General features: G+C 43.8%; 1 protein-coding gene across 1 annotated transcript in view; it reads left to right on the forward strand.

The window, feature by feature from the left end:
• Positions 1-26747, forward strand: part of LOC146347830 (complement factor H-like) — a 68208-nt gene extending 41461 nt beyond the window's left edge. The window contains exons 4-9 of the mRNA XM_084851470.1: positions 337-413; positions 8109-8303; positions 8882-9052; positions 14485-14652; positions 23735-23920; positions 25016-26747. Of these exons, the coding sequence (XP_084707596.1) occupies positions 337-413; positions 8109-8303; positions 8882-9052; positions 14485-14652; positions 23735-23920; positions 25016-25134 (916 nt within the window). The 3' untranslated portion in view covers positions 25135-26747. The remainder of the gene's footprint in view (positions 1-336; positions 414-8108; positions 8304-8881; positions 9053-14484; positions 14653-23734; positions 23921-25015) is intronic.
• The last annotated feature ends 217 nt before the right edge of the window (positions 26748-26964 follow it).

The following is a 26964-nucleotide window of genomic DNA, read 5'->3' on the forward strand; positions in this document are numbered from 1 at the left end:
GGCCTGCAAGGAGGAAGAGAGAGTGTTTGTACACTGGGAAGCGGCAGATACTGAGGGTGGTGGTAGGGCATGGGACCTCTTCTCCCAAGTGGTGAGGCCTTGCATGCTTGAGAAAGGAAGCTCAGGGTTTGGAAGTGTCACCTCCCATTTGGGGCAGGTACTTCCAATACTCTGGGGTTTGATGCTGAGCTGGGGTCGGGTGAATTTTGTGCCATCCCTAGAAACAACTGGTTATATTATAGGCAAAATATTGCTTCTTTTCTAGAATCCACGTTTGATACGTAATTCTTCTGCAGTGTTAGCACATTTGGATTTCAATTGTTTTTAAACTTCCAGATTTCAGATGCTCAGCCAAATAAATTATCGTGACTGTCGGGCAGATGGATGGAGTAACGATGTCCCTCATTGTGAAAGTAAGTGAGCTTTCAAAGATATTGACTTTGACTCAAAGTGGTACAAAATTCCTTAAGTGTGTGCAGTGCTGTTATTAATGGTTTTTGCTCCTTTGTTTCAGCAGCAGCACCCCACCCCCACCTGAAAAGCTTCTCCTATATTGTAGCTCTCCAAGGTGCTGCAGCTGTAATGGGATTATTTAGCAATCCCCTGTGCATGTGTGTGAAAAGAGATTCTATTTTAGCTCTGTCGAGCTTGCTTCAGTGAGCAAGTGGTAGTAAATGAAAAGGACTAACGTTAGACAAAATCAGTGAAATTAATTTGGAAGATTTATTTAAATCACAGCAGAGAAACAGTGAACCAAGCTGATGAAATGAAGGCACAACACACAAGACATTGGAGGAAAATAAAGCATATTATTATAAATATCCAATTAACAAAAAAACTTTGGGTTTAGCATGGTGTGTTAAGGGCTTTACATGTTCACTCAAGCACCAAAATGCCAGGAAATGGCTGTTTAGGACCATGCCCTTAACTGACATGGCATTTAGGCAATATGCACATGGTATGATATCCTATGCTGTAGTTACTTCCAGCTTCACCACTACCTTAGAACTAGGGATGGTGTGGGTGCCTGATTCCATCCAGGAATCTGGTGGAACCACCCCTTCCTGCACTCCTGAGCCCCGCTTGCTGAGCACCTGTCCCCGCTTGCTCCCTGCCCATGCTGGGTGAGTAGCCCGCACTCCCCTTGGTGGCCTCGTCGAGCTCCATGGTCCCTGGGTTTTGAAAAATAAAATGGCAATCACAATAATGGGCATATTTTTGTGAACTGCCCAGAGAGCTTCAGCTATTGGGCTATATGTTGAGTTGTTCAGTCGTTCAGTCGTGTCCGACTCTTCGTGACCCCATGGACCAGAGAACGCCAGGCCTTCCTGTCCTGCGCTCTCTCCCGGAGCGTGCTCAAGTTCATATTCATTGCATCCGTGATGCTATCTAGCCATCTCATCCTCTGCCGTCCCCTTCTCCTTTTGCCTTCAGTCTTTCCCAGCATCAGGGTCTTTTCCAGGGAGTTTTCTCTTCGCATTAGGTGGCCAAAATATTGGAGCTTCAGTTTCATTATCTGTCCTTCCAATGAGCACTCAGGGTTGATTTCCTTTAGGATGGACTGATTGGACCTCCTTGCAGTCCAGGGGACTCGTAAGAGTCTTCTCCAGCACCACAGTTCGAAAGCATCAATTCTTCGGCGCTCAGCCTTCCTTATAGTCCAGCTCTCACAGCCATACATTACTACTGGGAAAACCATAGCTTTGATTAGATGGACCTTTGTCGGCAAGGTGATGTCTCTGCTTCTTACTATGCTGTCTAGGTTGGCCATAGCTTTCCTCCCAAGGAGCAAGCGTCTTTTAATTTCATGGCTACAGTCACCGTCTGCAGTGATCTTGGAGCCCAAGAAAGTAAAATCTGTCACTGCTTCCATTTCTTCCCCTTCGATATGCCAGGAAGTGATGGGCCCAGATGCCATGATCTGAGTTTTTTTAATGTTGAGTTTCAAACCAGCTTTTGCACTCTCCTCTTTCACCCTCAACAAGAGGCTCTTGAGATCCTCTTCGCTTTCTGCCATTAGGGTGGTATCGTCTGCATATCGGAGGTTGTTGATAATTCTCCCAGCAATCTTAATTCCGACCTGTGATTCATCCAACCCGGCATTTCTCATGATGTACTCTGCATATAAGTTAAATAAGCAGGGTGACAATATGCAGCCTTGTCGTACTCCTTTCCCAATTTTGAACCAATCGGTTGTTCCATGTCTGGTTCTTACTGTTGCTTCTTGACCCTCGTACAGGTTTCTCAGGAGACAGGTAAGGTGGTCTGGTACTCCCATCACTTTCAGAATTTGCCACAGTTTGTTGTGATCCACACAATCAAAGGCTTTAGCGTAGTCAATGAAGCAGAAATAGACGTTTTTCTGGAATTCTCTTGCTTTCTCCATGATGCAGCGAATGTTGGCGATTTGATCTCTAGTTCCTCTGCCTCTTCGAAACCCAGCTTGTACTTCCGGTAGTTCTCGGTTCGCATACTGCTGAAGCCTAGCTTGTAGGATTTTGAGCATCACCTTGCTGGCATGTGAAATGAGCGCAATTGTGCGGTAGTTTGAACACTCTTTGGCGTTGCCCTTCTTTGGAATTGGAATGTAAACTGACCTTTTCCAGTCTTGCGGCCACTGTTGAGTGTTCCAGATTTGTTGGCATATTGAATGCAGCACTTTAACAGCATCATCTTTTAGGATTTTAAATAGCTCGGCTGGAATACTGTCATCTCCGCTAGCTTTGTTGTTACTAATGCTTCCTAAGGCCCACTTGACTTCACTCTCAAGGATGTCCGGCTCAAGTTCAGTGACCGCACTATCATGGCTATCAGGGACATTCAGATCTTTCCTGTATAGTTCTTCTGTGTATTCTTGCCACCTCTTCTTAATCTCATCTGCTTCTGTTAGGTCCCTGCCTTCTTTGTCCTTTATCATGCCCGTCTTTGCACAAAACGTTCCCTTGAGATCTCCAATTTTCTTGAAGAGATCTCTAGTCTTTCCCATTCTGTTGTTTTCCTCGATTTCTTTGCATTGTTCATTTAAGAAGGCCTTCTTGTCTCTCCTTGCTATTCTCTGGAACTCTGCATTCAGTTGGGTATATCTTCCCCTTTCTCCCTTGCTTTTCGCTTCCCTTCTTTCGTGAGCTACTTGTAAAGCCTCCTCAGACAGCCACTTTGCTTTCTTGCATTTCTTTTTCTTTGGGATGGATTTCGTTGCTGCCTCCTGAACAATGTTACGGACCTCCGTCCATAGTTCCTCAGGCACTCTGTCTATCAGGTCTAATCCCTGAAATCTATTCCTCACCTCCACTGTATATTCATCAGGGATATGATTTAGGTCATACCTGAACGGTTTAGTGGTTTTCCCGACGTTCTTCAATTTAAGCCGAAATTTTGCAAGAAGCAGCTCATGATCTGAGCCACAGTCAGCTCCAGGTCTTGTTTTTACTGACTGTATGGAGCTTCTCCATCTTTGGCTGCAAAGGACATAATCAATCTGATTTCGATATTGACCATCTGGTGACGTCCATGTGTAGAGTCGCCTCTTGTGCTGTTGGAAAAGAGTGTTTGCTATGATCAGCATGTTCTCTTGGCAAAACTCTATTAGCTTTTGTCCTGCTTCATTTTGTACACCAAGGCCATGCCTGCCTGTTATCCCGGTGATTTCTTGACTTCCTACTTTAGCATTCCAATCCCCTATGATGAAGAGGACATCTTTTTTTGGTGTTAGTTCTAGAAGGTGTTGTAGGTCTTCATAGAACCGATCAACCTCAGCTTCTTCGGCCTCAGTGGTTGGGGCATAGACTTGAATTACTGTGATGTTGAATGGTTTGCCTTGGATTCGTACTGAGATCATTCTATCATTTTTAAGATTGTACCCCAGTACTGCTTTTCCCACCCTTTTGTTGACTATGAGTGCTACTCCATTTCTTCTAAGGGATTCTTGCCCACAATAGTAGATATGATGGTCACCTGAATTAAATTCGCCCACGCCTGTCCGTTTTAGTTCGCTGATTCCCAAGATGTCGATGTTCAATCTTGCCATCTCATGTTTGACCACCTCCAGCTTACCTTGATTCATTGATCTGACATTCCAGGTTCCTAACCAATATTGTTCTTTACAGCATCGGATTTTCTTTTCACCACCAGACACATCCACAGCTGAGTGTCCTTTCGGGTTTGGCCCAGCCGCTTCACTCTTTCTGGCGCTACTTGGAAATACCCTCTGCTCTTCCCCAGTAGCATATTGGACACCTTCCGACCTGAGGGGCTCATCTTCCGGCGTCATCTCTTTTAGCCTTGTGATACGTTCCATGGGGTTTTCTTGGCAAGAATACTGGAGTGGGTTGCCATTTCCTTCTCCAGTGGACCACATTTTGTCAGAACTCTCTGCCATGACCTGTCCGTCTTGGGTGGCCCTGCACGGCATAGCTTATGGCTTCACTGAGTTACGCAAGCCCCTTCGCCACAACAAGGCAGTGATCCATGAAGGGGATTGGGCTATATAGAAATAAATAAATAAATACATTTGCATATGTGCAGAAATGCGATTTTTTGAATGCACGTATTTGTGTACGTGAAAATTTTGTGATCACCATTTTATTTTTCAAAAAGTGTCCACCATGGAGCTTGATGAGGCCACCAGGGTGAGTGTGGGCTGCTCACTGAGTGCAGGAGGGGCTCAAGTGCAGTCTGGGGACCAGTGAGTGTTGGCAGGGGCTGGGCGGGCATGGGGTGGGTTCACACATCCCTACTTAGGACTGGATGGCTGTCAGGTCCAGAATGATGGACATAAGTCCCAGATTTGTCTGTTCACTGGAACAGATACATGGAATCTATGTAACTGAAGCTACCATTCTACAAATACCCAACTGGCAACCAATACCATCCACGAAAGAATGATACATTCAGAAAAGATCTTGAAGGTAATCTAGTCCATGCCCCTGCTCAGTGCAGGTTAAGCCACTGGTAAAGCATTCTTCCTTATTTCTCATTCTTCCTTATTTCTCCTGTACATCTCCCACACAGTCTATTGGTTAGTTTTGTAATCCTGAAACAAAAATCCTTTATAGTAGGTGCAAAAAGAGCTAAAGAGCTGAGAAAGAGGGCAGGGGGAGAGAATGTATTACTTTTAGGTACTTTTTGAGTCTATGGCACAGGAAAGATTCAAACTTTCCATTTCATAGGCTTGTAAACTGCACTGTATAACTCTATGCAAACCTAGTCAAATTTAAGTCATATATAAGGACTGAGGTTAGGGCAGAGTAACTCTCCATAATATTGCAGTGTTCATTTGTGTTCTGACCACTTAGTAAAAAGTCCTGCCATTTATGTAAGTACTTAGGTAAGCCAATATATGTAAAGGACTCTGAACAAGTGCACATATTTTAAACGTATAAGTACTAAGAATTTATCTCCCTAAACTTTCATTGTAATCGTGATCTCCATCATAATGTTACCGGGAAGGGGGGGGGGAGAGAGTTGTCAGCAAGCTGGAGAGGAACAAATCTCATGAGAAGGTTTGAAAAATGAGCCAGCAGTACATCAAAATTGGTTTTATATTTTTAAATATATGCATGCTATTTAAATCACACACACATACACATACACACACACACACACACACACACAGGGCCTCAGAACCTTGCAAGAAAGTTTCACTCTGTGATCTGAAAACCTACTCCACGAAGTGTTCTGTGACTCATTCAGGAGGAAATTTCATTCTGCACATGTCAAAGGTTTTAAAAGATGGTTTCCATGGGCCCTGGCACAGGAATGACTGATACACTGTTGCTCCAAATCTGGAATGTAAAATTGTGGACAATATCATGCTACCTCCATGCAGTCATGGCAGTCATACAACATGCGTAGGAGTGCCTTCTACATGTGCATGGGTTGGAAGCTCGATCCAACCCAAGAACAAGCCATGGGTCTGTGGGCTTGTTGCCCACAGACAAGATAACACAACAACCCAGCATGGCTTGTCACCAGTCTATGAATTTTGTTACCCACCGTCAGGAGGAAACATTTCCCAGCTATACCGAAGAACTCTGGATTCTAATTTTTGACAGAACAGATTTCCTAATGGTAATATTGAGATAATTAGTAAAGTGGCTTCATTTGTTATGCCTCGAGCAAAATTGCATGCTGATTACCATTCTGTCATAAATGGCACTGCAGAGATTGAAGATTTACTTGTTTTAAATAACGATTGGGTGGTGTGTAGACAACACTTCATGCTTTTCTGTATATTATGGCCAATAGCTAAAACAAGAAAACTCCATAGAATCATAGAATCATAGGGTTGGAAGGGGCCTAAGACCACCGAGTCCAACCCCCTGCTCAGTGCAGGAAGCCTGATTCCCAGGCAGTCTCCCATCCAAGTGCTAACCAGGGCTGACCCTGCTTAGCTTCCAAGATCAGACAAGATCGGGCGCATCTATAAGCTGATCACTTCAGTTAAAGTCATTTTTGCACAGGCAGGTGTACCTGTCATAGATCCAAAATCCACAGTCAGGCAATGCTTTTCTTAGGCCAACAAAATGTAACAAACAAATATTCAGGTTTTCAAGTTCTTCAGAACTCTTCAGCAGGCTATATGGTACAAAAAAGCAGGGAATATAAGGGGGGGAAAAGTACAAAGATTAGGCCATATGTTGTGGCTGTGAAGTCTGCAGCTTAGACTCAGTCTCAACTTGTAGGGATGTCAGAGAATTTCTCCACGAATCTCAGGGAGGCCGAATGCCAGCGCATTCGGCCCCCCGAAATTGGTGGAGAAACGGTCTGCCCCCCCCACCCCAGGACGGGACTTACCTTGCTCGAATGTCCCTGGCGGCAGAGGCTCCGGCAGCAGTTCGGCGGCGGTTTGGTGGCGGCGGCGGCGGCCGGTCTTCCAACCAGCTGCTGCTGCCACCATTTCCAGGTAAAACAAACAAACAAACAAACAAACGTGATAGGCTATGTAAATCTTTACATAGCCTATCATGGCTGACTTTGGGGGGAAAAAAAAGTGTGTACGCAAATGGCGGCTCCCATGGGCGCCGCCATTTGCGTTCCTTATTTTGGCACATGTAGTCTACGTAAACATTTATGTAGATTACGGCAAAAATAAGGGCAACGCAAATAGCGTTGCCCTTATTTTCGCTGTAGTCTACGTAAATGTTTACGTAGACTACACGTGCCAAAATAAGGAACGCAATTTGCGTACACGCTTTTTTTTTTTAAGTCAGCCGTGATAGGCTACGTAAACATTTACGTAGCCTATCACGGCTGACTGCAGGGACGCAAATGGCGGCGGCTACGGCCGCCGCCATTTGCATCCCGGCAGGAGACGAGGTTTCGCGGCCGGAGGGACGGGGCGCCTCCCCCCCGGCCAGAATTTCGGCGGGGAGGGACGGGGCGCCTCCCCCCCCACCGCGAAGCAAGCTTCGGGATCAGGTAAGGGACTTTCTTCCATCCCTAGTCTCAAGATGGAGATTGCAGACTGAATGAATTAGCCACTGGTAGGTGTAGCAGGTATCAGATTACACCCAGCATCCTGGAACAAAGAACCAAGGGCTGACCCCCATTTCTGAAAATACAAAGACCAGCTGTAACTCAGAACTGTGTTGGCTGAAACACCCATGTTCCAGTAGGCAAAGAGCAGAAGTAAAGAGAAACATGACAGTGTTTATATTAGCAAAGCCAGAGGTTAATTTTAGGTGGTGTACGAGGTAAAACAAAGTCAATTGAAGCCCAATTGTGTGGTACATTAGCTAGTGGTTGGAAGGAATGGAGCTCTCAAAATGCAAAATCCTCCACCCCCTGCTTTTCGTACCAACTAGCCTGATGATGAGTTCTCGAGAACTCAGAAGCTTGCACAGTTCTTTGTTGCATTTCGCTTGGTCCTAATAAAGGCTTTCTTTGTTTTTTTATCTGTTGTAGATCTGTTCCAATTTGGGCCTGCGTCAGTTTCTAACTTGTTTGCACGGGGGGGGGGGGAGTGGCATAATCAAGAGTAATTTCTTCTGTTGAGTATAAAAGTTGCAGTAATTACATGACTCATTTTCTATTGTCTTTCTTGCTGAAGTTGGGGGGTGGGGAAAATCTTGCTATACCTTACACAATAATGTTATATTCTTTTACAGTAAGGAAGTGTTTCCCAGTAGAAGAACCAGAAAATGGGAAGATTGTGATGACTGGAATAGTAGATCTGAACGAAGCTTTTGAGTACGGTCATGCATTACGATTTGAGTGTATCAAGGACTTCAAAATCCAGGGATCTGATCAAATCTTTTGCACAGCTGAAGGAAACTGGAGTGCGCCTGTACCAAGATGCGTAGGTTAGTGCATGTGTATGTGGGTATGTCTGCGAGCAGGGTGGATGAATGGAAGGAAGAGGAAGATCAGCAACCAGAAGTAGCAGATTAAAACAGCTGATGTTCAGAGCTTAAAAGTCCTAGTAGAACAAAAAAAGGTCTTCACCTAAGCCTGAAAATACAAGTAGCACCAAAGTCTCTCTGTGTAATTATGGGGAGCATTCATTCGAACATAGGAATCCATCAATTCCTATTAGCTTTGGCTGACTGAACTAATGATTTCATGAATCTTTGAATTCATTGATTGTATCATTTCATCCGGTCATGGAAATTGCTGAAAATATTTTCAGTGATACCGGGCTTGAATCTGGCCCATATTGCAGTGAGAATGATAGGAAGTTCTTTGTCCACCCTGGTCCCCGTGGATGGTTGCGTGAATCTTACTGGGTTCAAAGACTAAACTCAAAATGAAAGCTTTAGAAAGGCAAATAAAGGAATGTTTCATTAAATAAACTCTCAAATTTTTTTTTAATGCATTTCTTTTTACTTCAACTGATCATAGCAAATGCTAATGAGAAACCTTTGTTCGTATTTTGCAATAGAAATCATCTGCCAACCAGAATCTATTGATCATGGACATATAGTAGCTCCAAAGATACTTTACAGGAACAATGATCGAATACAGTTTTCCTGTGACCGTGGATATAAACATGCTGGGAGATCTGATGTAATATGCACTCAGTATGGATGGAATGCAGTGCTTAAATGTATAGGTTTGTATGTTTCTAATTTGTCAGGCTGCCATGGTTGCAGTATAATCCTATGCATGTTTACTCAGAAGAAAGTCCCATGGTGTCCAGTGGGGGCTTATTCCTAGTAGGTGTGCATAGGACTGCAAGTTTAGGGTGCAATCCTATACAGATAGGCAGCTGCCTCCGAACTTGGAGGCAACCGCCTATCCAATGCAGGGCTGGAGAATCACAGAGGGGATCATTCCCTCCACACTTCTCCTGCCCTGCATTACCGGCTAGACAGCCTATTTCGGCTGTCTAGGCACGGAAGGGCAGAGCGGTGGAGGAGGCTGCCAGATGACATAGGATGTGTCGTACCAGCATTTCTGCCCGCCCCGGAATGCCCCCAGATAGGGATGTACGAAAGTCACTTACCTGGTCTCGCAGCTTGCTTCGCGGTGGGGGGGAGGTGCTTCGCTTCTCCCCCCGAAGTTCAGGCCGGGAGGGGAGGCTTCCCGCCTCGCCCGGCCGAAATTCAGGCCGGGGAGAAGCAACCCGGCTCCCTGGCCGCGAACTTCAAAAGAAAAGTAAAAAAAAAAAAAAAGCCCCGTGATAGGCTACATAATGATTAACGTAGCCTATCACGGCTAGATCTGCAAAGTCAGCCGTGATAGGCTACATAAATCGTCACGTAGCCTATCACAGGTGACTTCAAAAAAAAAAGCGCGTACGGCTAATGGCGGCCCCCATAGGGAGCCGCCATTCGCGTTCCTTATTTGGTCGCTGTAGTCTACATAAAGATTACGTAGACTACGGCGAAAATAAGGGCAACGCTATTTGCGTTGCCCTTATTTTCGCCGTAGTCTACGTAAACATTTACGTAGACTACAGCGACTAAATAAGGAACGCGAATGGCGGCTCCCTATGGGGGCCACCATTAGCGTACGCGCTTTTTTTTTTTTAAGTCACCCGTGATAGGCTACGTGACGATTGACGTAGCCTATCACGGCTGACTTTGCAGATCTAGCCGTGATAGGCTACATGAATCGTCACGTAGCCTATCAGGGGGCGTTTTTATTTTTTTAAAAAACTTTCACGTTCGCGGCCGGGCGAGGCAGGAAGCCTCCCCCCCGGCCTGAATTTCGGCCGGGGCGAGGCGGGAAGCCCCCCCCGGCATGAACTTCGCAGGGGGAGCAGCGAAGCGCCTCCCCCCCACCGCGAACGTCCTTCGACGACAGGTAAGGGACTTTCGTCCACCCCTACACGTAGCCTATCACGGGGGCATTTTTTTTTTTTTTACTTTTCTTGGAATGGTGGCGGCGGTGGCAGCTGGTCAAAAGACTGGCTGCCGCCCCCGCCCCTGTCGAAGCCCTGCCAAACCGCCGCTGCGACCCGCCACCGGGAGCGACATTCGGGAAAGGTAAGTCCCATCCGGGGGGGGGCGGGGGGGCAGAGAATTTCTCCCTGAAACTACTTCGGGGGTCCGAATATGTTGGCACTCGGCCCCCCAAAGTTTCGGCGAGAAATTCTCTGACACCCCTACCCCCAGAAAGCCCCATTTTGGCCACTCCATGCTCCTCTTGCGAGTGTGGAACACGGGGCTGTTCCGCACTGCCTGTGAGGCAGCGTGGAAGTGGGGGAAGGTCGGTTCTCAGGGAACTGACCTCGGAGCACTGGCTTTGACGTTGGCTCCTAGAAAACCACATCCTATGGACTAGCAGCCATACGATTGCTCCCGCCGTCAGTTAGATTGGATTAAAGGGATACAAACGTTTTCTGTGATAAATTGGGGTAGATATTTTTAAATTTTCTGTTTCATTTTTTAATACAAATACTTACAAACAACTGGAATGGCAAGCACTAGCTATGAAGAAGCATTTTCCCTTTCTCTTGCATACAGGTCGGAATGCTTCTTCTACAATGGTGTTGGAAAAGACACCAGTTGTTTGTTGTTCAGTCGTTCAGTCGTGTCCGACTCTTCGTGACCCCATGGACCATAGCACACCAGGCCTTCCTGTCCTGCGCTCTCCCCTGGAGCATGCTCAAGTTCATATTCATTGCATCCGTGATGCTATCTAGCCAACTCAGCCTCTGCCATCCCCTTCTCCTTTTGCCTTCAGTCTTTCCCAGCATCAGGGTCTTTTCCAGAGAGTTTTCTCTTCGCATTAGGTGGACAAAATATTTGAGCTTCAGCTTCAGTATCTGTCCTTCCAATGAGCACTCAGGGTTGATTTCCTTTAGGATGGACTGATTTGACCTCCTTGCAGTCCAGGGGACTCGTAAGAGTCTTCTCCAGCACCACAGTTCGAAAGCATCAATTCTTCAGCGCTCAGCCTTCCTTATAGTCCAGCTCTCACAGCCATACATTACTACTGGGAAAACCATAGCTTTGATTATACGGACCTTTGTCGGCAAGGTGATGTCTCTGCTTCTTACTATGCTGTCTAGGTTGGCCATAGCTTTCCTCCCAAGGAGCAAGCGTCTTTTAATTTCATGGCTACAGTCACCGTCTGCGGTGATCTTGGAGCCCAAGAAAGTAAAATCTGTCACTGCTTCCATTTCTTCCCCTTCTATATGCCAGGAAGTGATGGGGCCAGATGCCATGATCTTCGTTTTTTTAATATTGAGTTTCAAACCAGCTTTTGCACTCTCCTCTTTCACCCTCAACAAGAGGCTCTTGAAATCCTCTTCGCTTTCTGCCATTAGGGTGGTATCGTCTGCATATCGGAGGTTGTTGATAATTCTCCCGGCAATCTTAATTCCGACCTCTGATTCATCCAACCCGGCATTTCTCATGATGTACTCTGCATATAAGTTAAATAAGCAGGGTGACAATATGCAGCCTTGTCGTACTCCTTTCCCAATTTTGAACCAATCGGTTGTTCCATGTCTGGTTCATACTGTTGCTTCTTGACCCTCGTGCAGGTTTCTCAGGAGACAGGTAAGGTGGTCTGGTACTCCCATCACTTTCAGAATTTGCCACAGTTTGTTGTGATCCACACAATCAAAGGCTTTAGCGTAGTCAATGAAGCAGAAATAGACGTTTTTCTGGAATTCTCTTGCTTTCTCCATGATGCAGCGAATGTTGGCGATTTGATCTCTAGTTCCTCTGCCTCTTTGAAACCCAGCTTGTACTTCCGGTAGTTCTTGGTTCGCATACTGCTGAAGCCTAGCTTGTAGGATTTTGAGCATCACCTTGCTGGCATGTGAAATGAGCGCAATTGTGCGGTAGTTTGAACACTCTTTGGCGTTGCCCTTCTTTGGAATTGGAATGTAAACTGACCTTTTCCAGTCTTGCGGCCATTGTTGAGTGTTCCAAATTTGTTGGCATATTGAATGCAGCACTTTAACAGCATCATTTTTTAGGATTTTAAATAGCTCAGCTGGAATACTGTCATCTCCGCTGGCTTTGTTGTTAGTAATGCTTCCTAAGGCCCACTTGACTTCACTTTCTAGGATGTCCGGCTCAAGTTCAGTGACCGCACTATCATGGCTATCAGGGACATTCAGATCTTTCCTGTATAGTTCTTCTGTGTATTCTTTCCATCTCTTCTTAATCTCATCTGCTTCTGTTAGGTCCCTGCCTTCTTTGTCCTTTATCATGCCTGTCTTTGCACAAAACGTTCCCTTGAGATCTCCAATTTTCTTGAAGAGATCTCTAGTCTTTCCCATTCTGTTGTTTTCCTCGATTTCTTTGCATTGTTCATTTAAGAAGGCCTTCTTGTCTCTCCTTGCTATTCTCTGGAACTCTGCATCCAGTTGGATATATCTTCCCCTTTCTCCCTTGCTTTTCGCTTCCCTTCTTTCTTCAGCTACTTGTAAAGCCTCATCAGAGAGCCACTTGGCTTTCTTGCATTTCTTTTTCTTTGGGATGGATTTCGTTGCTGCCTCCTGAACAATGTTACGGACCTCCGTCCATAGTTCCTCAGGTACTCTGTCTATCAGGTCTAATCCCTGAAATCTATTCCTCATCTCCACTGTGTATTCATAAGGGATATGATTTAGGTCATACCTGAATGGTTTAGTGGTTTTCCCTACATTCTTCAATTTAAGCCGAAATTTTGCAACAAGAAGCTCATGATCTGAGCCACAGTCAGCTCCAGGTCTTGTTTTTACTGACTGTATAGAACTTCTCCATCTTTGGCTGCAAAGGACATAATCAATCTGATTTCGATATTGACCATCTGGTGATGTCCAGCAGCAAAAGGAGGGTGTTTCCTGCCCCCACTCCCAAATAGGGATATACGGACCGTGTAAAATCCTATCTGGCTGTGTTCTGCAGTTTGTCAGGCGCCCTTTATTCTGGCATCTGCTCACAGACGGATGTGATTTTTGTTCCTCTTGTGGAAAAATACGCAAATAATTCCTTAAGAGGTTTCATAACAATTTACATAATTTACCTTAGTATGTAACTTTAGCATATTGTTCCCTATTCCATTCAACTTTTCCTCAGCATATTTTCCTACGAATAAATATGCAGAGATTTCAGGAAAGTAAAAAAGAATCTGAAAGTCCACGCACTCCTCATGGCCTGAGGGCATCGCTCTGCAGCAGATTCTGCAGGTTTGATTCTTAGAAATCCGAGCTCATTTTAGTCCGTCTCGAATTTCACCGGCATATCTACTCTCAAACAAAACACTCTTCAAATGTGAGCACGTCATTTGCTTACATCATTTACCTGGCTGCAGAATGTCAACAAAATCTTGCTGCACAAATTCATGTGGGTTTATTCATACACATATTTAACTCACTAATTTAAGCCATCAAGTAAGGTTTTTTAACAAGTCCCACTAATGCTGTAATTCTAATTTCAGAGTATTAATAAATCTTATGAATGAAACACTCAGGAACCTATGATTGCTGGCACCGTCTTGAATGGATCAGGTGACTGACTACCTGACAACCTTTTAATATTTCAAATTAGCAACACATCCCCCTTCTTTAATCTCAATTTATCAGAAATTGCCAACTTTATTCTTGGGGGCCACATTGTTCTTTAGAAAGTGTTCTGGGCCCAGAAACATATTGCACAACCTACCCAGTCATGAGTGGTCAGTTTCTATAATACATTTGGTGCCACATAGCAGCGAGGGTTCCATGGAGCACTCCTCAGGTCTAGTGGGAGCCTTACCCATAACTTTAAAGGCTCTCCCCAACTCTCAGCCTTTAGAGAGAAGCTGTAGGACAAACTATGGTAGTTCCATCAGGGGGCAGCTGAAGGTATTTGCGGGGCAGAATAGAGCCAGTGGCTACTAGTTGGCCATCCCAGTTTTAGACCAAATTTAGGCTATGACTTCAGCCTTTTTCTCCATCAGATCTGTGTCCTGAATCCCGTCTTATCTGCTCTACCCCAAGCACTGTAAAATCATATGTTTTCCACAGGCTACATAATAGTGACCAACTTACCCACAAATAATTGCTAAGGAATAGATTTTCTGCCAGATTAATTGCTGACTGTTTATATTCCTCCATAGAAATTGTTTGCCTCCCTCCACAAGTAGATAATGGCAATTTCCATCCTAAGCAGAATCAGTACGGAAATGAAAAGTCAATCCAAATACAATGTGAGGCTGGGTATCAGAGCCATGAACATACCTCAAGGTGCACCAAGTATGGCTGGTCACCTCCTCCAAAGTGTATACGTAAGTAGTTTTCTCTTTGCAATGTCAAAACACAACCAGCTAAAGATAAATGCAACCAGCTTCATAGTTCATGAATGAAATGGCCATCATTATGATGAATGGGATGAGTGTGGAGGAGAGAGCCTATGTGACTCCAATATATATCCATAGGGGATGGTGTCTCAAGGCTATGCACAGAGGCACATGGAATCTGTTCAATGGAAGCTGGGTCATCCACTGTCAGGGTGATGGCCTGGGATGCTGCCCATGGAAATATTGTTTCCAGATGCAATGCTTTTACTTTTATTATAGCCATTCACAATCATGCAGGAACACCCACTTGAACAGCCACAAAGGATTGTGCTTTTTCACAGACATTCTGTTCAAATGCTTGTGAATAGATCAGAGCACTCTCACACAGTTTCCACCCCGCTTCCCTCCCCCTATCCTTCCCCCAGCCTCCGAATCTTATCCTGGGGCAGGAGAAGGCAATGGAATACCACCCCAGCATCTGGACTGAGAGACAGCTTATTCCCCTGCCACCTTTGTCCCAGATTACATCACCTTAACATTGTCCTATAGAATTTAATGGGAGCCATTGAAAATCAAACTTCTTCCAATCCACATAGCCTCTTCCAGGTCATGCATAACATGATCTTGGTCATGTTGGTTATGTTATGAGTGTGAGAATGGCACCTTGGGAAAGAACTGTCTTTTATATAGAGGAGAGAAATCCAAACATTATTTGTCACTATGAAATGGAAAGGATCAGGAGGCTTCCTCTAGTTTCCCATCCCAATCCCCAACCGCCTACCCCCCAAAATAAATAAAAGCCTACATCAGAGGAAAAGAACTAACATGGACTGTGTTGGTGTCCACTAAGTCTTTCACTTTCAAAGAAGTTTCTATCCCTGCCTCATTCACCTTCATATTTTTTCCCTGCTGGAAATTAGTTAGGGGCCTGTACAAAATAATTAGGAGTGTGCTGTGATCCAAAAATAATATAGTTCCTGTAATAAACTTCTACACAAAAGTCATTACTGACAATAGTTTCTACTTGGGTGTCACTGAAGACATGCTTGAAGTAAACAAAACAATGGGTAGATTTTATGAGGTTACCATAAAACTGTGGTAGCCATTTTTCAAAATGGCCACCAGCCTTCCTCCTAAAGCACCCATCTCACAGCTATGACACCCTGTATCGATTAAATGTATGTCAAACTCTAGGGTTTGGGTGTAACAAAGTCAACAAAATGATAACAGGATATAGAGTTTGTGTTAATTCTAGTGAAAGCATGCTTCAACCCAGAGGATGATAACATCCCTGTATCCTCATTAGCTGGATGTTATGCATTATGTTCACATGCCAGTAATCCATGTTGGATTCCTACCATATATTTTTACATTCTGTTACACAAGAAGCTATACTGTTAAGTGTAATTTCCGCAGTATCCTTCATCGCTCAGACAGTCTGCACTTCCCTTCTAGTGTGATGAGGTTGTTGTTTTTTCCACACTGTTGTTACTGTTTTAAGTTGTCCCAAACAAGTTTGACAACCTGATTCTTATGATAGGTACTTTTCATACAACCAAGGTTTTGCAGCACATTTCATGTAGTCAAAACAATTTCATCACTACGTGACAAGAATCCATTGCAATGCAGATTTGAGACTCTTGCATGGCAAATGCAAGAGTCTCAAATGTGCATCACAGAAAATAGCACTGTGGGCTACATTGAATTCTGGATTAGAGGCCAGTCACCAACACAAAATTAAAAACTCTCTGATCCAGTCAAGAAAGTGAAGTTGCCCACTTTCACTTTATATATTCCATCACTTAGTGGGCACGTTGAGAAAATATCAAGCAAAAGAGACATGAAGAACATCTAAGTACTCAGAAAATAATTGACATTGCAACAGCAAGAGGAGAATCACTTGGAGCTATTCTAAAGTTTGATCTATTGCCAACTAGCAGCGTATTAAAATGTGATGGCTTCACCAAAAATGTGTTCTGTCATTGGAACTGGAGAAAAAATTAGAGATCCCAGACTGCTCATTCTCTAGTGCATCTGTCCTTCCAGCATGGTTTGCTGTTGATTTAGGGAGCAATCCTATGGCCACTAAATGCTGTTTAGAGGGCCATAGGATTTTTCCATTTCTGGGAATTGAACTCGGAACCAGAAACCACACTCCTGCCCCTCCCCTGCCCCCTCGTAACCAGCGTGGTTCTTTCTTCGCTGGTGACTTCTCTGCATTTGGGAATGGAGCGTGGAGAGGGTGAAAAGAAGCAGTCCCAGGGGCAGGGAGGGGAGGAGGTTGCAGAGGCCTTTTTACAAGGCTTCCTGTGTGCTGCACAGCCCAGCCCACCCCACTCTGCCATCCCCAGCTAGATGCCCAAAATCGCATGTCTAGCCAAAAATTGAAGATGGCCAGAGCATGGAGGAGAGGATTCCCTCTGTACTCCACCTGACCTGCATTGGATAGGTGTCAGCCTCATTCTATCGCCATAAGATTACACCCTTAATGTCTACAATTAGGCAGGGAATAGGCAGACTTCTCATCACATTTGAAGACATGTTTGACAGCGTGTAGGTCTTCCCTCCCCTTCATGGATCACTGTCTTGTTGTGGCGAAGGGGCTTGCGTAACTCAGTGAAGCCATAAGCTATGCCGTGCAGGGCCACCTAAGACGGACAGGTCATGGCAGAGAGTTTTGACAAAATGTGGTCCACTGGGGAAGGAAATGGCAACCCACTCCAGTATTCTTGCCAAGGAAGCCCCATGGAATGTATCACAAGGCTAAAAGATATGATGCCAGAAGATGAGCCCCTCAGGTCGGAAGGTGTCCAATATATTACTGGGGAAGAGCAGTAGGAATTTCCAAGTAGCCTCACAAAGAGTGAAGCGGCTGGGCCAAAGCCGAAAGGACACTCAGCTGTGGATGTGTCTGGTGGTGAAAAGAAAGTCCGATGCTGGAAAGAACAATATTGGTTAGGAACCTGGAATGTGAGATCAATGAATCAAGGTAAGCTGGAGGTGGTCAAACATGAGATGGCAAGATTGAACATCAACATCTTGGGAATCAGCAAACTAAAATGGACAAGCATGGGCGAATTTAATTCAGGTGACCATTATATCTACTACCGTGGGCAAGAATCCCTTAGAAGAAATGGAGTAGCACTCATAGTCAATAAAAGGGTGGGAAAAGCAGTACTGGGGTACAATCTTAAAAACGATAGAATGATCTCAGTACGAATCCAAGGGAAACCATTCAACATCACAGTAATTCAAGTCTTTGCCCCAACCACTGAGGCCGAAGAAGCTGAGGTTGATCAGTTCTATGAAGACCGACAACACCTTCTAGAACTAACACCAAAAAAAGATGTCCTCTTCATCATAGGGGATTGGAATGCTAAAGCAGGAAGTCAAGAAATAACTGGGATAAGAAGCAAGCATGGCCTTGGTGTACAAAATGAAGCAGGACAAAGGTTAATAGAGTTTTGCCAAGAGACCACACTGATCATAGCACACACTCTTTTCCAACAGCACAAGAGGCGACTCTACACATGGACGTCACCAGATGGTCAATATCGAAATCAGATTGATTATGTCCTTCACAGCCAAAGATGGAGAAGCTCTATACAGTCAGTAAAAACAAGACCTGGAGCTGACTGTGGCTCAGATCATGAGCTTCTTATTGCAAAATTTCGGCTTAAATTGAAGAACGTAGGGAAAACCATTAAACCATTCAAGTATGACCTAAATCATATCCCTTATGAATATACAGGATTTAAGAGATTAGACCTGATAGACAGAGTGCCCGAGGAACTATGGACGGAGGTCCGTAACATTGTTCAGGAGGCAGCAACTAAATCCATCCCAAAGAAAAAGAAATGCAAGAAAACAAAGTGGCTGTCTGAGGAGGCTTTACAAGTAGCTGAGGAAAGAAGGGAAGCGAAAAGCAAGGGAGAAAGGGGAAGATATATCCAACTGAATGCAGAGTTCCAGAGAATAGCAAGGAGAGACAAGAAGGCCTTCTTAAATGAACAATGCAAAGAAATTGAGGAAAACAATAGAATGGGAAAGACAAGAGATCTCTTCAAGAAAATTGGAGATCTCAAGGGAACGTTTTGTGCAAAGACGGGCATGATCAAGGACAAAGAAGGCAGGGACCTAACGGAAGCAGATGAGATTAAGAAGAGGTGGAAAGAATACACAGAAGAACTATACAGGAAAGATCTTAATGTCCCTGATAGCCATGATATTGCGCTCACTGAACTTGAGCCGGACATCCTGGAGAGTGAAGTCAAGTGGGCCTTAGGAAGCATTACTAACAACAAAGCTAGCGGAGATGACAGTATTCCAGATGAGCTATTTAAAATCTAAAAGATGACGCTGTTAAAGTGCTGCACTCAATATGCCAACAAATTTGGAACACTCAGCAGTGGCCACAAGACTGGAAAAGGTCAGTTTACATTCCAATTCGAAAGAAGGGCAATGCCAAAGAGTGCTCAAACTACCGTACAATTCCGCTGATTTCACGTGGCAGCAAGGTTATGCTCAAAATCCTACAAGCTAGGCTTCAGCAGTATGTGAACAGAGAACTACCAGAAGTACAAGCTGGGTTTCGAAGAGGCTGAGGAACTAGAGATCAAATCGCCAACATTCGCTGGATCATGGATAAAGCAAGAGAATTCCAGAAAAAATCTATTTCTGCTTCATTGTCTACGCTAAAGCTTTTGATTGTGTGGATCACAACAAACTGTGGCAAATCCTTAAAGAGATTTAAGGTAAGATTTAGACATTTAAGGTAGGAGACCTTACCTGTCTCCTGAGAAACCTGTACGAGGGCCAAGAAGCAACAGTAAGAACCGGACATGGAACAACCGATTGGTTCAAAATTGGGAAAGGAGTACGACAAGGCTGCATATTGTCGCCCTGCTTATTTAACTTATATGCAGAGTACATGATGAGAAATGCCAGGTTGGATGAATCACAGGTCGGAATTAAGATTGCCGGGAGAATTATCAACACCCTCAGATATACAGACGACACCACCATAATGGCAGAAAGCAAAGAGGATCGAAAGAGCCTCTTGTTGAGGGTGAAAGAGGAGAGTGCAAAAGCTGGTTTGAAACTTAACATTAAAAAAACTAAGAACATGGCATCTGGCCCCATCACCTCCTGGCATATAGAAGGGGAAGAAATGGAAGCAGTGACAGATTTTATTTTCTTGGGCTCCAAGATCACCGCAGATGGTGACTGTAGCCATGAAATTAAAAGATGCTTGCTCCTTGGGAGGAAAGCTATGGCAAACTAGACAGCATAGTAAGAAGCAGAGACATCACCTTGCCTACAAAGGTCCATCTAATCAAAGCTATGGTTTTCCTAGTAGTAATGTATGGCTGTGAGAGGTGGACTATAAGAAAGGCTGAGCGCCGAAGAATTGATGCTTTCGAACTGTGGTGCTGGAGAAGACTCTTACGAGTCCCCTGGGCTGCAAGAAGGTCAAATCAGTCAATCCTAAAGTAAATCAACCTTGACTGCTCATTGGAAGGACAGATACTGAAGCTGATGCTCAAATATTTTGGCCACCTAATGCGAAGAGAAAACTCACTGGAAAAGACCCTGGTGCTGGGAAAGATTGAAGGCTAAAGGGGAAGGGGACAGCAGAGGCTGAGTTGGCTAGATAGCATCACTGATGCAATGAATATGAACTTGAGCGCACTCCAGGAGAGAGCAGAGGACAGGAAGGCCAGGCATGCTATGGTCGATGGGGTCACGGAGAGTCGGACACGACTGAACAACAACAAGCTCTTCCCTAAATTTACATAAGTTTAAACAATTATCTTAAATGTACACAAACTTCCTAAATTTCCTCCATAGACTTGGGGAGGGTGGGGGTTATGAAAGTATTATCAAACTTGGATAATCCATGTAAATACTTTTTGCATCTTGCCAAATTTTGTAATTTCTCAGTAGTCATCGTGTGATCACATGATTACAATGGCATCAGACCTTTTGTCATGAGGCTATTGAAGGAGAAACAATTCATTATTGTGAGGGCCCTTGCATGACAAAAATTTAGTTTCAACGTGAAATCTGCTTAAAAATAAATCTGAGTGGCTTTTGCAAACCAATGGCAGAGAGATTCAGTGATGAAACTGGAAAAAACCTGCATCTGAGAAGTCTCTAATTTAACCTGTGATACTGCACACCACAAAAGAATTTAATCTTTAAGGTGTCACATGACACCTTCTTACAAAAACTATCACTCTTCCTTTATTTATGTAATAACATTTCTTAGACAGAAATGTCAAATATGCACTTTACTGGTCAGATTCCATACTTTACCCACTTTTTGTAGTTGTAGCAGAAAGAACTTCAGCAAAGGAGATCGTTACCTTGTCGTGGTGCTGGAGCTTGAGCACCTCAATGATGTCATGAGCCAAACCATGAAGGGACACCTAAGACGGGAAGGTCATGGCAGAGAGGTCAGACTAAATACGATCCCTGGGGAAGGAAACGGCACCCCCCCACCCCAGTATTCTTGCCATGAAAACTAAATGGATCAGTACAACCAGAGATATGTCGGTATACCATTGGAAAATTAGAAACATCGGAGGTAAATTCCAGGCAAAAATGGGTATGATGAAAAACAAAGATGGCAAGGACCTAACAGAAGCAGAAGAGATCAAGAAAAGGTGGCAAGAATATACGGAAGATCTGTATAGGAAGGATAATAATATCGGGGATAGATTTGACGGTGTGGTCAGTGAGCTAGAGCCAGACATCCTGAAGAGTGAGGTTGAATGGACCTTAAGAAGCATTGCTAATAACAAGGCAGGAGGAGATGACAGTATCCTAGCTGAACTGTTTAAAATCTTGGAAGATGATGCTGTCGAGGTGATGCATGCCATATGCCAGCAAATTTGGAAAACACAAGAATGGCCAACAGATTGGAAAAAATCAACTTATATCCCCATACCAAAAAAGGGAAGCACCAAAGAATGTTCAAACTATCCAACAGTGGCACTTATTTCACATGCCAGTAAGGTAATGCTCAAGATCTTGCAAAGTAGACTCCAGCAATTCATGGAATGAGAATTGCCAGATGTACAAGCTGGGTTTAGAAAAGGCAGAGGAACTAGAGACCAAATTGCCAATATCCGCTGGATAATGGAGAAAGCCAGGGAGTTTCAGAAAAACATCTATTTCTGTTTTATTGACTATTCTAAAGCCTTTGACTGTGTGGATCATAACAAATTGTGGCAAGTTCTTGGTGGTATGGGGATACCAAGTCATCTTGTCTGCCTCCTGAGGAATCTGTATAACGACCAAGTAGCAACGGTAAGAACAGACCACAGAACAACGGACTGGTTTAAGATTGGGTAAGGAGTGCGGCAGGGTTGTATGCTCTCACCCTACCTATTCAACCTGTACGCAGAACACATCATGCGACATGCTGGGCTTGATAAAGCCAAGGCTGGAGTTAAAATCGCTGGAAGAAACATTAATAATCTCCGATATGCAGATGATACCACTTTGATGGCTGAAAGCAAGGAGGAGCTGAGGAACCTCATGACGAAGGTGAAAGAAGAAAGTGCAAAAGCTGGGTTGCAGTTAAACCTCAAAAAAACCAAGATTATGGCAGCCAGCTTGATTGATAACTGGCAAATAGAGGGAGAAAACATGGAGGCAGTGACAGACTTTGTCTTTCTAGGCACAAAGATTACTGCAGTTGCTGACTGCAGTCAGGAAATCAGAAGACGTTTACTTCTTGGGAGGACAGCAATGACAAATCTTGATAAAATAGTGAAGAGCAGAGACATCACACTGACAACAAAGGTCCGCATAGTTCAAGCAATGGTATTCCCCGTAGTAACCTATGGCTGCGAGAGCTGGACCATAAGGAAGGCTGAGCGAAGGAAGATAGATGCTTTTGAACTGTGGTGCTGGAGGAAAATTCTGAGAGTGCCTTGGACTGCAAGAAGATCAAACCAGTCCATACTCCAGGAAATAAAGCCAGACTGCTCACTTGACTTGAGGGAATGATCTTAAAGGCAAAACTGAAGTACTTTGGCCACATAATGAGAAGACAGGATACCCTGGAGAAGATGCTGATGCTAGGGAAAGTGGAAGGCCAAAGGAAGAGGGGCCGACCAAGGGCAAGATGGATGGATGATATTCTGGAGGTGACGGACTCGACCTTGGGGGAGCTGGGGGTGGCGATGGCCGACAGGAAGCTCTGGCGTGGGCTGGTCCATGAAGTCACGAAGAGTCAGAAGTGACTGACCGAATAAACAACAAAGCAGAAAGAAAACAAACAATGTAAAAGTTTATCTATACACATAGGGAGCAATACAGTGGTCCCTGGAGCGTGTCCCAGGGACTATAGAATTTTTCAGATGTCCCTTCTGAAGCTGTAAAGACTGCTATGACTTCGGGAGGGAGACTGTCACTTAAAGATCCGCAGTACCTGCTTTCTGAGGTTGCAAATGCAGCCTCGGATGACCTTATAGAGGTAAAAAGGGGGTGGGTGGGGAGAGGAAAGGCTAGGGTACGAAGAACAATATGGCCTCTTCTGCCCCTGCCAGCATGCCTCCTCTAGACAGACCCAAAGACCCATCTAGAGGAAAACTTACAAAAAAGAGGATGGAGAGGTAAAAATCACCTCCATCACTCCTCCTGCCTTGCTAGCAGTAGACCAGTAGGACAAGTGGATACTTGGAAGCCTCAGAGATCAGAGGCTCCCTTCTACCAGGCAGCAACCCAATAGGGTTGTGCCCATAATATATGAAGGTGTGTGTGTGTGTGTGTGTGTGTGCGTGCGCACACATCAGAGGGAGGGAACAGTCTTAAAATGCTTCAAAGGGAGAAAACCGTCAAAAGGTGTGGAATGAATCTCAGGTTAAAGGCTTTAAAACAATCAAGCTACATAAAGTTACATAAATTTGTCTGTGTCAATTTGTTTGTTTGTTTGTTTGTTTTTCTTTATCTTGATGGGACTGGACTCCACAACTAGATAAGAGCTACTAACACTTAGCTACCAAGTCCAACTTAATTTGTTGACTCCTGTACCCAATATCCTTCTTTTCTCTATTAGAAATACCACATACATGTAGAAAAAATGCTCTGCTTAATGGCTTTTTCAATGAAGGGAAGGATCACTTTGCTGTCAATGAGAAAACAACATATAGCTGTCAGCATGGCTTCACGACTCAAGAAGGACATAAGAGGGGAGAGGCACAGTGTCATGTAGAAGGATGGAGGCCAGAGCCAATGTGTATCAGTAAGTAGTTTAATGACCAGTGATGCAGCTAGGTAATTGTAGATCTTGGGCTTCAAGGTCTTACACCACCCTGCCCCACAAGACAGACATGCCCAAGCATTATTGTTACAAACTGCACTGAAATCAGTGAATGAGACTATAGATATGCATAGAGCAGGAATCAGAATGACAGCTAAATGGAACCTCCATGAGCCTCCATTTCAGAGGCAGTGCCAGATGTACTAGATGCTTGGAACAAACTACAAGTAAATCACTTCCATACCGTACTTTCAAACTACCAAAGATATCCGGCTGGTCACTGCTGGAAAAAAATGTATTGGGCCAGATGGACTATTATCCATAGTATTATCCAACAAGGCAATTCTTCTGTTCCTCCAATGGCAAACCTAGGAAAAATATAAAAATTTTCCCCTTCCCATTGTTGTTCAGTCGTTCAGTCGTGTCCGACTCTTCGTGACCCCATGGACCATAGCACGCCAGGCCTTCCTGTCCTGCGCTCTCTTCCGGAGTGTGCTCAAGTCCATTCCCCTTCCCATGCATCAGCATTATTAGAGCTATGAACCAAGCAGCCTTTTCTCAGCCATTCTGCCTGACCCTTTGGATGATCAAATCCTCTCCACACAAACACTATATCCAAACAAATAAAAAGAAAGTACCATTTAATTTGGTTAATCTGTTTTTTTCTCATAGCCATGGAGCTCCAAGGAAGTGGGGACACTGGCACTAGCCAGCGTGTAGGATAACCAACCATATCCATATTTACTAAGTAACACATCTTTTCAGAGCATGGCCTTTAACAGCTGTAATTTCCTGACATCTTGGAGCATGAGCAAACATGGAAAGCCCTTAACAAATTGTGTTAAACTGAAAAGGTTTTTTTGGTTTGTTTTTGTTTATTGAATATAGCCAACTCCCTGTTCACAATGAGCTAGAAAATAGCAGTTTAACCAGCTGCCTGACTTTTAAATTCTGGAATGCTTATCTGGCCCATATCACCAGTAAAAGATACAGTTTTTCTCATTTTACAGTTAACCTTTCACTTATTGTTGCTTGTTTCAGAACAAAACACATTAACACATTTCCTTTTTCCCTCAGGTAATACAGATGTAGTCACACCTCACAGTGGAGTTTATATACCAACTCTCTCTACCTTAATCCTGGATGCAGTATTGTTCAATTTACTTGGAAGCAGGATCTTACAAATTGCTAATTAGTTTTTATCACTTCTTCTCAATATGTGAAATTCCTTGTTTGTTACATGTTCTGGGAATTGCTGCTACAATATCTCATTTGATTAGAACATGGAAAAGCATTCAAAATGATGACTTTTGTCCTGTAGTCCAAAGTGGTACAATCCAGAATTCTATTTCAGTGTGCATAGTATGTAGATTATCTCAGTGTGGAAACACAATATTAACTGCATTTCATGAAAATGCTTTGTGGGGTGGGAAGGGGGCAGTGTATGATAGCAATCTAGGATAGAAATCTATATAGTTTACAAGAGCTTATTGTTTCTAGGTTAGTCTACATTGATAGTCATACATTTTGAACAATTTATTCAATCCAGAGGAAGTTAGGTATGTTTTGGCACTAAGGGTGTTCAAGTGCTAATATGCGGGGTTGGGGGGAGGAGAGAGAGATTGGTGTGAAGCGGCACAACAGCAAAGCAACAAAGAGACTCTGGATCCACTGTGGGTGCAGTCAGTCTTAAGGTAAAATGTATAAGAAAGATAGAAAGACCAATGGCAGAGTATTAAAAAATATATTTTCAGCTAAACGTTTTGCTTTCCACCCTCATCAGCAGCTGTGCTGTTAAATGGGTATCAGGAGTAGCAGTTTGGAATGTCTGGAGATGAAATTTCCTTAGGAGAAAAAACAGAGGCATGATTGGTTTAATGCTTACAAATCGTCCTCCAGATTAAGGCCATTTGCACAAAGAGTTCCGAGTCTATAGAACCAGAAATGTTTCCTTTTGTCAAGCATATCAGGGTCTTTTGTTTATTCTATTGGAACCAACTGTAAATCTGAGGGACTACCTGCAGGAGAGTTGAAATGTCTTGCAACAGGCTGATCCAGTTTTTTTGTAGGAATCGGAAAGTTGTGGTTATGGAAATTTGTTCTTAGGACCGTTGTTGCATTCCCTACATATTGCATATGAAATCCCTTTTTTTATACACTTAATTCAATAAGTTTTGTTAGTAATTGTGCTCCTGAAAGAAGAGGTTTCTTGGAGGTTAACTGCAGGTAATGCAACCCATTGATTTACAGTGGTATGATCCTGGGTTTCAAATATCTTATTTAAGTGATACTTTAACTTACAATTTACACAAATTGGGTTTCTGAATGTGATGCATGGTTAAGAATTAATGCACTTCCACTAATGTGGTTTATTTAATTGAATGTAAAAAAAGAAAAAGAAAGGATGCCATATGCAATATGTACAGAAAACTACAATGGATCTAAGAACCAGATTCTGTAACCTCAAATTAGTGATTCTTACCAAAAAACCTGGAGTCCTTTTGCAAGACATTTCAACTCACTTGCATATAGTCTCTCTAATACAGTGTCTAATACAATGTCTGAAATTAGGTCTCTCAGTCTCAAATGCTGTTTTAATAGTAATCCAAATATGGAAGAAAGTTTGCATGGTTTTACCTGTAAGGAAAAGAAAGCTGTGACATAAAGTTGCCCTATCTTTTTATGTAACTGCTCTCCTTCTCCTTTTATTTTGTATGAAGCACTGTATGCAATATATTACACACACATATCTGGTGATGGCAGCCTGCATAACTGGGAAGGTGTTCACAGTAAATGGTGCCAATTCTACAGTGGGCCTCCTCACTTGTATTAGGTTTATTTTATGGAGCTGCACACACTTCCAGCTCCAAAACCACTGGTGAATACTGGCTCCAAATAATTCAGAAGTGGGCCATCTCTGCAATGAATAACTTTGTTTATGAGTGAACATTTTTTTGCTGAGAAAATAGTGTTTTGGCATGGATTCTGAACCACCACCACCCATCACCTCTTTTCCCCTTGTTCAA

The sequence above is a fragment of the Heloderma suspectum genome, chromosome 4 (genome assembly GCF_057233095.1).
Source record: "Heloderma suspectum isolate Gila_16-S chromosome 4, 16-S_ref, whole genome shotgun sequence".
Taxonomy (NCBI): domain Eukaryota; kingdom Metazoa; phylum Chordata; class Lepidosauria; order Squamata; family Helodermatidae; genus Heloderma; species Heloderma suspectum.